Source organism: Paramormyrops kingsleyae, chromosome 10 (assembly GCF_048594095.1).
Source record: "Paramormyrops kingsleyae isolate MSU_618 chromosome 10, PKINGS_0.4, whole genome shotgun sequence".
Classification (NCBI taxonomy): Eukaryota; Metazoa; Chordata; class Actinopteri; order Osteoglossiformes; family Mormyridae; genus Paramormyrops; species Paramormyrops kingsleyae.
In genome coordinates, this window is record NC_132806.1 from 24,919,025 (window position 1) to 24,933,715 (window position 14,691).

General features: G+C 42.4%; 1 protein-coding gene across 1 annotated transcript; it reads right to left on the reverse strand.

The window, feature by feature from the left end:
- Window positions 1–1,421: 1,421 nt before the first annotated feature.
- Window positions 1,422–13,014, reverse strand: tent5d (terminal nucleotidyltransferase 5D). Its single transcript, XM_023816367.2, has 2 exons — window positions 12,781–13,014; window positions 1,422–6,676 (listed from the first exon to the last, which is right to left on the reverse strand). Exon 2 carries the CDS (start codon window positions 6,665–6,667, stop codon window positions 3,998–4,000), a length of 2,670 nt encoding a protein of 889 aa, XP_023672135.2. The 5' UTR covers window positions 6,668–6,676; window positions 12,781–13,014; the 3' UTR covers window positions 1,422–3,997.
- Between the last annotated feature and the right edge of the window lie 1,677 nt (window positions 13,015–14,691).

The window sequence follows — 14,691 nt, forward strand, 5'->3', positions numbered from 1 at the left end:
CCAGTATTTTCGCATCGACCGGCAGCCGCATCCGGGAAGCGCTTTGTGGGACTTTTCAGCATAAGCCCCCGTGTTCCTGTGTGACGCAGTAGCTGATTATGTGAACCATAATGAAAGGGAAAAGGAGACATTTGTTTAATTTGAGGGCCACTAGCCTGGGATGGAGGGCATGTATACGAGTCATGTGACCCAGGGTCTTGACTGCTATAAGTAGGTTTTGTTGAAAGTGTTTCTCTTTTCTGGGAGAGATTAGGATGGACCCATCCATGGCCCAAAATGACACAAATATAGACACAATACCAAACAATGGAGTGACAGGACTGAGGCGACTGGGATAAAGAGGGAATTAAATCAGCAAAGTGGAGATTATAGGTCTTGGGGCTGGTGTGAGCACTGAACAGAAGAGAGAAGTATATGGGAATTGGGGAGATCAAGGGAGCAGGAAACTGATCAACACAGGAAAACCTAATTCCGTCTCCCAGCGTGACGGTACAGCCAGACATAAACTGGTCAGATTGAAAAGGGGCGGGGCAAGGTCAGGTGATGAGCTCCTGACCCTTGACCCCACCATCAGCTGGAGATTCTGCGATCTGACGCCTGTTTTAGATTTTGCGCATCTGTTCTTGTCCGGCCCCCTTTGTTTTGATTTCTCGCCGCCCACCTCTGCTTCCGCTGCCCAGTATAGTACCCAGTCCTTCATCTGTGGTGCTGTTTTGCAGTTTATTTTCGTTCACATTGATGCTGAATCTTTTGAGATTGCTTATGTTCACATTTCTTCTGAAAAACAAACCTGACCTGATTATGCTATCTATCCAAGACTAATACCACGAGTAAACTAAATGGCGATCACAGTTGTGCACTTTATCATAGTGGTAAAACGCAATGTGACACTTAATCTCTTTAGACCTTTACTATTCTCTGCCACCCGGTGTTAACTCATAGACAATAGTCTGGTGAAGGTATCTTACAGTTGACAGTGCTCCTTATCTAGTTTAATCAAGAGTCTCGTTAGAGCTCCCTCTGCTGGTGACAAACATATGTCAGCCAAGATCGCGGTAGCCACTCGTGAACGAGGGTGAAAGAGCATTCATTGCGCAAAGTACCGTGCACCTGCTATTAAGCAGTATATCATTATAAATATTCGGGACTCTGATCCAAAACTACTAACTCCTTTGGAATATAATTATATAATTACCATAATTATGCACGAAATGCACACAAGTTGAAATGACGTGTGCGTGCTTTCAACGTGACTGGCACTGTTGCTTAACTGGACCAAAAACAAATAGTAATTCTCAGGTATTTGGCACTCACAAAACGGCACAAATTTTATTGTCTACATCGTTTTCAACAGTGTTCCTGAGTGAATAGAAGCACATTGTTACAATCCAAAAGTAGAGTTGTTATTTATTTATTTATTTCCAAACCAAGCACATAATGAAAAATTACTACAGTGGACATCAACACAGGCAGCACTAAAGGGGACGATATAAGAAACACCTGATACAAGTATCCGACATTCCAAGATATTTCAAAGATTCTTTTTTTTCATAGACATGCTGTTGTGATATCAGTTATAGGCACTTTTGTGAGTTTTTTTCCTCGAAACCCATCTTTGGTCAAGTTTCGGGCAGTTGCTGTTGCTTCCCGGCAATTCTGTCCTTAGGCCTGGGTAGGACCTGATCCTGGACCTGACAGCGTTTCACTTCGGCAAAGGAGCAGCATTACTTCTTTGACTCCAGCCCCACCTCCGGCGTTCTCACGGCGACCGACGAAGCCCCGCCGCTGAAAACGGCCGGACCCAGATACTCACCACAGTGATAATCATTTTCCTGGCAGCGATCGGATCTCACGAAGGAGATTAACAAACAAGCACAGAGACAAGGAGAGCGAGACTCTGAAGGGGGCGTGCACATCAGAACACAACAGCAAGGCGAAACTTCACAGAACGAACTACTTACATCTTTACAATAACCCATAAAAATCAGACCTTACATCCAGTCCCTGCTGCAGACCCTTAGACTACTGACTGAACGACCAATGTCACTATACTTTGTATTCACGATCAACATCTTGACCTTTTATATATTGCACATATATACACTTCTAAAACAAGAAGTGTGTGCGTGCATGTTTACGCGTGCATGCGCACACGTGAACGTGATTTTGGCACAGTCTGAAAGTCTTTAAAACCTAGATGGATTGTTTTTTTTTTGCTTGGTTACAAAAATTGGCATTTTTACGCCTGTGGGTGGAATGTGTGGCAAAGGGGATGCACACGTCTCGTCGAGCTCCTTTGAGAGTGAACAATAAACCGTAGGTCATATTAATTCGTCAGGACTCATTATATTTCATTATATAAACTGAACAATGTGCATCATCGATACACAAAGGACACCTACACAGTGCATTAAAAACAGGGTACTCAATTATAACGTGCTTTTCATCAGACTTTTTTTCTGGAAAAAAATGTGAAATTGCCAAGAATGGTTTTTTTTTCCCTCAGAAATATTTTTATTGAAATCTGACCCCGGCTTTAAAAATAATAATAATAAATAAATAAATTTGGCATGTCGCACATCCTAGTCACCATGTTTCATACGGATACTTTCTGGCAAAACAGATGCAAAACAAACGAAGATTGCGCAAACGTAGCACAAGACTACCTTCGGGTTTGCTGTAAATCGCACGCGTTTTTAAAAGTTTCATAAGATTCTATCGCCTACTAGCAATGGATACAGAAATACAGTGAAAGTCACCATTAAATCACTTTAAAGTGTAAAAGATTTTTCTGTTGAAATAAATCAGTGTTTGTATTTTTCTATATAGGTGAACGACCAAGTGCGATAATTAAAATCAATAGCCAGTCCACCTGCGGTACACGGGAAATGTGCAGCCAGTGTCATTGTAACTAACTCTTCCCACATGAATCTTCACTTTCATGCCATCATTGGCATTTACATAGCTGGTGGGTTCTTAGTCTGCAAATAACAGCGAGGGACATGGGAGTCGTTAGGTCCGGTCAATCAGGGCTATAGCCCCGAGTATCTTAAGTCTAGGCCTGGGTGTCTTAGCCCCGATGTCAATTTTCCTTCAAAAAAAAAAGCCCCAGATGAACTTGCCTTAGCCCCTGATCTTTTCGATAGATAGAAACTCCCTGGCGAGGGACACAAAGTTTACTCTGTTTAAAGGGGCTGTAATAGTGACCTTCAAGTTCATCTCTTAAGCTAATTGCCGCAACTGTGTATTTTTTTCATGGAAGAGTCATTGTGCAGTAATTTCAGTTCTTATTACCATTGTTTTTTTTTTCCATTTTTTTCTTCTAATTTCTACAGCAGGATATTTATAAATGTGGCAGAAGGAGCAGTCTCTTGACTTCTGGATCTATCAGAACATTTCCCAAGTGCTTGACAGAAATTCTGCAGATTGGATTGAAACGGTCCTGTGCCTCGTCACAATGTTTTACGCTCCAGCGCTGAAGTGGATCTAACCTGCGGTGACTGAATGAAAGGAAAATAGTGGGTGTTTGTTCGAGAAGACCCTCTCTACAGCTACACACCTCGCTATTCGGCAAGCCCCAAGTTCATCCACACCTGTGGTCATCAACCCCGACTCCCCACTGTTAGCTCCCTCTCTCCACCCACGAGCCCAACGCCTCCCTCCCTCCTGGCTACAGACACACGTTGCCTGTGACGGCCAGGGGACACGTTTGGGACGTGTTTGTCTAGAGTGGTGTGTTGGGTCTAGTTTGACTTTAAAACGGTCGTCAGCGGTGCTTTCCCCATGAGCGATGCTTCAGAAGCCGATGGGGTCTCTCAGATGTCGATTTTTGTTTCCGGCATTTAGACCCAAAATCAGCCCCGGGTGGTTCGAGCACTTGTGCACTTTATCGGACAATTCTTTAGTTTGGTTTTTGGGGCTGATCTCTCTCATGCTTAGCATTATGTTTCTTTTTTTTTTTTTAACACAGTGGCTGCTTTTGTCTGCTGTTCATGTACTAGACTAAGCCAGTCTCTATGTGCATGTGCATTGGGTAAGGGTGGTAAATGAGTGGTGGCTGGCCATGGGCGATGTAGTAGTTGCTGAAGTTGTGGTCAGCCATATATGGCGCGGGCTGGTAGTAGCATGTGACGTTGGTGGTGTTAGGGATGATATTCTGCTCCCCGAGAACCTTGAGGGCCAGGATGGTAATCATGTTGAGGGTCTGTCGGCGCTCATGGCCCATCAGACACACGGTGCTTTCATTGACTACCCTCCGCAGAGTCATCAGGTAGTCGTACTTGCTCTTCTCCTCGCCAATGAAGTGGTTGCGCAAGTACGACTCGATCTTGCGTTGCTGCTCGTTGACGTCGGGGAAGTCGATGAAGAAGCGTGAGCACATGTAGCGCTCCAGGGTCTTGATCTCGGTCTCGCTGGCTGGCTTGAACTCACGCACCAGCAGGTTGCTGTACTTCAGGAGGCCACCACCCCTGATCTCCTCCGGGTTGCGTGTGGCTATGAGACGGTAGCGCAGATGGTCCATGGCTTGTTCAAAGTCACCGTACATGCTCTCTGCTACCACTGTAATGTCGGGCAGTTCTCTAAGTGGCGAGGACTCGGTTGGCTGACTTTCTGGTTTGTCTCCGACCTGCGTGTCTGTATCTGGGGCAAATTGTTGTTCCTGGAAAGCAGGTTCTGGTAACTTACAAATAGGCTCTGACATGAGGGCAGCAGGACATGTTACCTGGGAAGCAAACACTGCTACCTGTGGTGTTAAATCTACTAATGGATCAGCATGTTTTGTTCCTTCTGTAGAAGACTGCATTTCCAGGGCTACGAGCTCTGTTCCCAGGACTGCCTGTTGTAGTTCCTGGATACCAGGTTCTGGGACCTGGACAGCAAAATCAAGCACCTGAACAGGATGTTCTGGTACCTGGACGATCACCTCTGAAACCTGGACAGCAGAGTCTACTACTGAGCAAGTAGAATAAGGAACTCGAACAGGAGGTTCAGGTAAATGACAAGACGGTGATGGTTCATCTTTAAAAGGGTTTTGAATGAGAAGGTCCTTGTCCTTTTTATCAAGCTCCGTGACCTCTGATTCTGCACCAGGAGGAAATAATTCATGATCTGAGGTTTTTGATTCATTTGGTTGAGAGCATGTTGTCTTTTTCTGTGACTCTGTGTCACTCTCCTGGGTGGTGAGTTTGTCGGCTGTGGTTGGCATGTCTGATTTTTTCTCTGAACATTCTTTGCCCTGTGAGGTGATGTCAGGAGCCTGTGAGCAAACAGGGTTTGGCACTTTATCTGGAATAGGTATTGATTCTTTGAGGTTTATTTTAGCCGAAGCTAATGGCTGCTCCAGAAGGAATGGGGGCTCATTTTCTGAAGGTGTTTGTGCAAGAGGGATTGGCACGCTTGTCACTTTCTTGGACATTTTCCTTGGAGGTTTTGGTGATGAATGTTTTAGGATGACCATTTGGGATTTTTTGTAGGACTTTTTGGCTGGAGGAGGCAAAGGGAATTCCATGTAAGAGTCTAGTGCTGTCTGTGTGAGACATGTGCAGGACTGAAATGTAGGTTCGCAGGGTACATTAAGAGCCACGGGATCCTTGATTGATGTTTTTTCAGTTGGTTGTGGCTTCTCTGAGTTTTCTGGTTCCGCTTCATTTTCTGTGATAAACATTTCTTCAGATGTTTTCGGATATTGTCCCTTTGTTTCGGTGCTGGGAGTGCCAACCTCGTTTTCTGCCATTATTTTATCTTCAATCTCTGTCTTTTCCAGCAGCTCTTGTTCATTTTCTGTCGGCGTCTCTCCATCTGGTTCAATAACTTCCATTTGTTCAGGGGGATCCATCACCTCAGCTGCAGCGCCTTCCATCGGTAATGGCCACTCCCCATCTTGTGTCACTTCCTGTTTCTCATTGCATTGACTGTCATCACAGCTTGGTATGTCCTCTACCTTATCTGGCTGGACTTGACTTGATTGAGTCATATCAGATGAAGTAGGGTGAGACTCTTCTGCCAGTGAGGTGACTTGATTGCCACTCTCAGTCGTACACGGTCTCCTCTCCTCATTCTTACACCGGGCCTCCTGCCTTCTCTCAGCCTCCAGATAAGACTCAAGCATGCGATCCAGGATGATCTGAAATGAGTCCACACTGAACTCAAACTGCCTACGCAAGGAGCTGACAAACTTCAGCTCCACGTTCTTGCCGCTATTGTTGGAAAGCGAAATGAGGCTCCAACGGTCATGCTCGTTGAAGACTTTGACCATCTTCTGAACATAAGCTTCCTTCATGGTCAGGGCTGTGATCTTGTCCTTGTTGACGCCTCGGGGTAGGAAATCTAGCAGACAGCCAAGCACCACCTCCTTGATGATCTGGAAATCCTCCTGTCTTGGCAGCTCAACCCCAAAGATGATGTCTAGGTCCTTGTAACTGGTGCCATTCTCCTTAACAAGCACATGGCTGGCAGTAGAGCCATTGAGGCGAACATCCCTCACTTTAATATGTTTCTCCTTCAGCTTGTCCCTCACCACGTGGATGATGTCTTTTGGCTTTACCTCAAGCGTGGGAAAATTGCCTCTTCCGTGTATGGGAATGACCTCTGTCAGAACCTGGTCTAAGGTCTGGATCTGTTCCTTGGTCAGGTTGTGGAACCTGCGATCGGTGCTAAGCTCAGACATCCTCGGCAGCTGTGTCAACAAAAAGAGAAGGAAGGAAAAGGCAAACATGTTACCATCATTCCAGACTGTATCTCCATCACCCCCCCCCCCCCCCCCATCCCCGGAAAGTGAGCAGAGGGGTAAATCTACTGTTGCTAAGTAGCTCTTAAGTGCTAGGGAAAGCTTTAACAGTGCAAATAATAACAGTTGTTTGTTTTGTGTGTGTTGATAGATAGAAGGCATTTTCACACGGGCTGACTTCCCAGGAACTGCAAAACTGCAGAAATGATTTGTAAAGAGACATAAATGTTAAAAATGGACCCCTCCCCCCTTCCCGATACCACCATTACCTCTACCTCATTCTTAGGGTCATTATGGCACTGAGTGTCTCTGAGTCACCTTCTCATGGCACCTCGTACATGCTTTTCTTTCGTGGGCTTTGTAAGCTCACGCTTTGTCTAAAAGCTGCCCATTCACCGCTGTGCAATTACCGCCCCTTGCCTGCGGCCCGTGCCCAGAACCCAGGACTGTGCTCGAGACGTCAAGACCACATGTTCCAGGCACATTATTATTAATTCGCCCCGTCTCACGCTGGGGGTGTTCACTTTAGAAAAATGCATTAAATAAAGGGGTATATACACAAGGAAAGTTTTCCCAGCTTGGAGAAACAGCATAAGATTGATTAGGGGCAGTGGTTAAAAGCCGTAGGGGATGCAAGTTGGAAGAAAAGTTGTGTCAAAGCCCTGTAGCAGGTCCAGGGTGAATATTGCAACTGATCAAACATTACAGGTGTAACAACATCAACATTTATTACAGGGGAATAACAGCACGATCCCCTCAGCACAAAACCGGATGAACTGTATGATATATGGACATATGCGACTGCTGCTCATACATTTCACAGTGTAAAATTTGTTGACAAGGTCTCTTAAACTGTGAACTTCCTCCAGAGAAGAGTGAAAGAGCGATTCATGACACCCGTCGTCTCGGTGACATTGTAAAATACAAAAACATACTCAACACCTTGACTTGCAGCAGTGGATTCTCAAGCTGGTGTCAATGAGATTTGTCAATGAAACAAAACATTTCAGGAATGCTCTCAACTTCTATATAGTTTACTGTTTTGAACCATACCAAATGTACACTTCAAAAATTCGGTTTATTAGTGACCCAGATTAAATTTGCTGTTTTGGTAATGAAACATCACAATTCCTTTTTAAACATGTAAATCATATATTTATTTTCTGTTAAACTTAATTTTTATTTTTGATAGAGAATAGACAGATGGGACCAGACCACCACAGCACCGTATTTTCTTCATGGATGTCAGTGAGTGACCAAAAGCAGCAGAGGACTCGGCATTCAGACCGGGGACTTGGTCGCAAATCCATTACAGTGCATACTTACTTCCTCCAAGAACAGAGAGGAGAAAACAGGAAGATTACACCCATTATCTCTCTCGGCTCAGCACCAGACAAGTAGGCAATAATGCACTTTCTCCCAGAACCTGTTACGAGGTTCACAGCGGAAGCGTTTTGCATTTTTGCAACAGTTTCTGTCCGGATTTGAACGATCTCATGGCTGACTTCCACACCTGACCGGGATTTGGGAAGTTTACACCAACGGCCTTTCTGTCCACACTGAGGCGCAGCATGCCGCAGGCGACGTGCCAAAAAATCCCAAGGCAAAGTGGCTTTGGGTCTAAACCTCGTATGAGACTGCAAGAGTCTATTGCGTCTGTTTACTGCACACCAGATTGGGCTGGTAAACTGGCGTGGACCAGCAAAAAATGTGAGTATGGCCTGAAGTAGTATGAAATAAATATGGATTTTTATATATGCAAATGAATTTTTTTTTGTAGAATAGAAATATATCTATCAGTTAGACAAGGGTGTATCTTCAGCATATTTAAAAATATACACGCAAAAACGAAATATTAGGACATATTGTGGTTAATTGCTCATATATCATATAATGTGACAGTAATATTGATGTTTAATAGAATATTTAAGGATTATTAATCTTGTCTTTATATTTTGCATGAAAGTGACTCATATGAAACACCTGAAGCTAAGCAGGGTTGGCTTGATTAGCAAGTGCCTGGGTGCATGAAAGATGGAAACAGTGGCAGAGGACCCTGTACTGACAAACTGAGGCCCTAACTTGTCAGTGGCTGACAAAGACCCTGCAGCACTTATGGGCCAGAGCAGGGGTGCCGATCCCAGTGCCCCTCCCCCCGCCACAGTGCTGTTCGGACCTTATCAGAAAAGCTGCCTAATCACACCCAGGAATGAAAACAGGCTGCTTAATTCCTCTCCTTATCTCTAAGAAACCTGGTGAATATTCTGATGCAACAAGGTTGCTGGGCACCACTCAGGTACCTGCTGGATTTTGCTGGCAATTAAGGTGTGATGTAACCCGAAAACAACATAAAGCACTATATAAACACCATTATGGTCATGAAAAAAATACACGAGACTACAAGCAGAGGCAGCGCCGATGGGTCATCATTTACAAGCTTATAACTGTAAATAACTCGCTCAATTTTTATTTTTGGTGCAGGCTTCTCTGCCGTGGAAAATCAACATGAAGGCAACCGAATCATGCCAAAAGTGTTCTTATAGTTCAACCATCTTCAGAAGGACGTTTAGCTCCACCTAACCCTTTTGATATGGGAGGGTAGTAGAAATACCTTATTTATAACGTATCAGGTGTGTGAGGAGAGAATCATTTATCTACATGCTATATGTGCATCCACAGTCATTATCCTATATATACATGTTCAACACACCAGATTAAAGTTTTGAACTGATACCACAACGCTACACAAATTTGCTTTAAGTTGTTTTCAAAGTATAATCTTTCGTATGGTTTGCATCATACATTTTCATATATTCATTTTCCAGTAATCACATATCAGGTGTATTGTATGCCTGCCCAAGGCACAATGTGTTTTTCAGGAACTCTTGCTATGTGTTCACTCTAGAACATTCTAAAAGCCTGCATTGCTGAACTTTTTCACCTTCCAGTCAGCTGAAGTTGGAGTTATTGTGGGTTTTGGTGCCCAGGTGCTGATGGGAAAGTGATGAAACATAAGCCTACATTTAGTTTGGGGCCTTCTGCGCGGGCCTCTCAATTATCACAAATAATGACACTGTAATTAGCACAATTATGTACAACAGCCGTCGTACTCAGACAAAAGCGACAAATAACACAGCTAGCTACAGTGGCACGGGATACTGAGGAAACTGTCAGCAGTATTTATGTAAATGAAAATTAGTTTGTTTATTGGGGGGGGGGGGGGGGGGGGATTGGGAAGAACATTGTCATTCTCAACAAAGGCGCAAGAAAGTATACGACCACAAATGGGATATGCAGAAAGTATGAGCCAAAAAAAATGATGGACTGAATTTACGTAAATACCCAATTTAAGCATCGGCCTCCTACCCTTTTGATGTAGCATCAGCACAATAATATGTATTATGCGCGATGTCTTGGCTTCACTCCCTGTAGCAGCTCATTAACTTGAAACAAAAGCCAATCAATGTCCTTATTTTTCCAGTTTAACCTACTACGCAGATGTTCATTGTAATCGGTGAGTCCATAATAGGGACGAACGCTGTCAGTCAGCCGCAACTAATTTATTTTCTATACTTGTTGAAATTAATCTATGATTTTACAACTGGGCAACATACAATTACATTACATTACAATCAAACTCAATTTACTGATATCATGAAATGGGGCTATTTAATTATTCTGGCACATTTGTTTATGTAAACAGATAACTATTAATGGAATGCAGACTCACACACGCATGCACATATATATAAATATATACATACATGTATATGTGTGTGTTTGTGTGTATCAATGATATTACTAAATTCGTTTTTCCATTACGTAGGGGCATTGTGGCTAATCTGAACACAACTTTAATTCTCATTAGCGGTTTATACATTTAATGCATAAAGTTTATTTTCTCAAAACACTGATCTCAATCAAAGCATGAACTATTTTTCTGATAGCTTTTGTACAGGAAAATGTCTAGGGGCTGGTGAATCACAACACTTTTGAGAACAATAATGTTACTAATACACTCCACAATTGAAACAACGGCATATACAATTTGCAAATTCTTGTCCAAGAGCACTATGTACTGCTTTGTTACACTTTAGTAATAAGTCAAAGGTAAGTAATCTTAAATTATTTATTGTTTATATTCACGTGTGCGTGCGTGTTTTTATTTAATAGAGTGTTTGTTTACGCTTCATTTCTGTGTCCCGCAGCCTTTTTCTCGGTTCTGAGGTTCTAACAGAAGATGCTCGGTACAGAAATACAATCACCCACAAAGTGCATCTGATCGTGATAATGCTTTGGAGTTCATTCCCTGGAAAGAAAGTGCCTTCGAAAGAGAGATACGTGGCCATGACCCAGAGAATGAACGGCAGAATGTGTGAATGATCTTGAACGTAAAACAAAAAAAAAAATATGTATGAATGGTTTGAGAAGCAGGATTGCGTCAAATTCAGATCAGAATTGTGAGAAGGGTGTGCCAAGAGGCACATTTCAGCAAGTTTGCACGTGGCGCTAGGGATACGTGCCAAACACAATACTGAAACCCCCGCCACACAGACCGGGCTAATCACTGCAGATACATAACGACTAAGAGATCACGGTCTTTGTTAAAAAGATTACAGACAACAGCCCAGCGGGTCGTCGACAGTGGAAATGTGGCGATGCTGCAGGATTTTAGCCTACCTCCCATACCGCTTCCCTCCCCTCCCCTTCCTCGCTCGCTCACTCTCCCGCAAACAAGCCTGTGTGAGTCATAGCTGGAAAAAAACTGCACCCCGATGCGCTTCTCCACCTGATTTTTTTTCATTATCTTTATATGAATAGACAGAGGTTGAAAAACCAGAAGTCATTTATGTGCAGCTTTTAAATTAATTACTTCCAGTGTATGACAGTACGAGGTAGTCCAATAATTCAGCAGAAACACGGAACTCAGATGTTTGTTATCCCCGTGTCTGACGATAGACCGCCAACTTCATCATAGCTTACAAAAGCTTTAAGATTTGTTTTTCGTCACTAGAAAGGAAAGCGTGCACTGCTTAGGTAAAAAAATGAATATGCTTGAAGACCGGAAAGCACGTTTACCTCACAACTATCAACTGTATATGGATATGGTAAAAAGCACACGTACGCAAATGCATTCACAAAATGGTTTGATGTCACCCGGAACATTGCAATTCATTACAGTCGATCTTTATCGTCACAGAAGTGTCAAGTGCACTGCCTCTCTATAATCTAGGAATTAAATGAATTTAAACTACATCAGTACGTAGCCTATATTCATTCAATACCAGTTGATATCACGATTACAAGTCTTCTTTACATCCCTTCCCCACAACAATTAAAGACCATGACTAGTGAAGACATTAAGCCACGTACAAAAGAAGAAAATGTTCTGCTAATGCACTTAAATTCAATATCTTGTACTTAGCACAACACACCTGTACATGCGACGATACGAGATGGTGAGCATATATATATATATATATATATATATATATACACACACACACACACACACACACAATCACATATACATATCTATGACTGAACACTGGCATACTATATGTATACTTTACATGTAAAAACTTTTTTATATAAAGTGTTCCAGGCAGCACTATATCTAAGCATGATTTCAGATGTCAGACTGATTAAATGGAGTTTATTTGTTCTGACTGATTTGAGATAGTCTAGAGATGTCAGTAGGCTAATGTGCATCGTCTTTGTTCCAGGTTAATACGCAAAACTCTTCTTTGAATTGTTGTTTTGGTTGCCGGTATTACTGTAGAAAAATAAATGGCAGTATGGACACATATTTTGTTTTTAGTTCTCTTTCGCAAGTCATCGTGCATTTTAGTTAATAAGAAGGTTGACACAAAACGCATCAAACTGTGACGCAAACTTATTGATCATCGCTAGGTCAAGTCATTCGTCAGAGAACTAGCTGCATGCCGTCACGTTAGAGTACATCATGAAAACTAGATTTAAAAAGGTATTTCTGAGGGACGCTTAACTGTAGTTATAGTTTCCTGGTTAAACAGGTAAAATAACTAACTCACCCAAATGACCAGGGAACCGAAATCGCTGCAAGCCAGTCTACGTTGATTTACAGTTGATAAGATCCAGTACCGTTTTTACGGTCAGCAGGCTCTTCTCTGCTCGCATTCAGGAAAAAACGGGAAAGAAGTCGGAGTTTAGTGCGTAGTCGCTGTCCAGGCTGAGCGTAGTGCTGAAATGAAACTCCTAAATATCTCGCACTGTTTTCTCGCAGTGCCTGTAGCGTAAACCAGTTTCCATGGTAACGTGGCGTCACAATTTTAAGGTAGACCACACAGCACAGACAAGCTTTAGCTCTGGGACAAATCCAAAGAAGAGACAAATGTAAACATATTGTGGAGTATGTCCATGCACGACCCAACATTATATAACGTGCAGTATATGCATCTGATAATGATGTCAAACTGTCAATTGTCCACGGTTTGCACATTACTTTTAATACAAGCTCGATCATGTTCTAGAAATTTGCAAGTAGGGAAATTAATGCTTGAAAATCTGTAAAATGATTTCTCAAGCTCAGAAGAAGTGAGAAAAATAGTTATTCACTGGCTATTAACATCTTTAACACTATATTCCAATTGCTGTTCTAATGACAACACAAATAGATGTACTCACATTGTGTTTTAGATGCTTCTTATTGAGTATGCAGGCTTACCTCCATCTTAATGCCATTCTATGGATTAAATTTTGAATCATAAACACAGAAACAAATTAAGCCATGCTAAGCTGACAATCTGCTTGATTGTTGCAGGTTGAAATCCTGCAAGCGGTGAGCAGACTGAATGAGTGTCCTGTCATGGTGGCAAACGAGGCCAAAAGCACGTTATCAGTTCATCAGGTTCACAGACACAACAGCTTCCCAGGTGAACAAACTATTTCAATGACTTTTGACAAATAATCTGTACAGTTGTCATTCTCTAGGCGACTTCCATGGGCTTAGAGATCCTGAATGCAAGTGTACAGACAACAACAGCAAGACAGCCCACCAGTTCAAAAAGGCAATAATAGTTTTATAGATAAACCAAACTCTAAAACTCAGCTGCAATGCACTGGAGACTGCGTATGCAGTTTCCAAAGTCGATGGTAACAAATTCCCCAGAGATCCGCTCTCAGTCATTGTTAAAAGCTATCAATGACGCAAAGCCAAATGCTGATTACTGGTTAATGTACATACATGCCAATGAAGAGTGAAGGGCAAATGATTAATCTACAGGAACAGGTTTACTTATTAACAATTGTACAAGCCTGACAACATATAATCAATACAAGGTAGAGATCTTACTGGATCAGCTCTCCTCTTTAAAATTGTCTATACATCGTGCAATGCTATTATTTAAACTTGACTCTTTTAACCATGAAATTTATGGTCATTTCAGGTTAGATTTTACAGATTTAGCCTTTTTCAATTTCCTCCTAGATAGCAATCTGACCATCGATCCATGACTTCCTGTGGTGAATTGTTCTAAAACCTTTGTCTTTAAAAGGTAGCTGTCCAGTCATTTTAACTGGACACAGATTATGAACCCCAAAGACAACTGAAATAACAGACATTACTCATCAATTCCTGAAGAATGGAATACTGTCATCAGTGTATTAAAGGCATACACGCTCTGTCCTGCAAGGCTGCTTGGTCTGCTCTGAGGCTGCATTGGTAAAAATGACAGGGGCTTGTTGCAATCTGGATTGTATGATTTACCGTATTCGCTGTGTATATTCTGCTGTGTGTCTTTTTGTGATGCTGAGTTAAACCCTTTAAATCATGACATAGCAATGGCTCACATATAGCCCTATGTATTTTTTTCTATGATGTTGGGTAGAAACATTTTGGAGGAAGTCTCTGCAGGAAAGTGGTCAGTATGTATGCATTAACTTATTTTGTGGTTATTTAAGGGTATTGGAAATGTGTGGGTTTA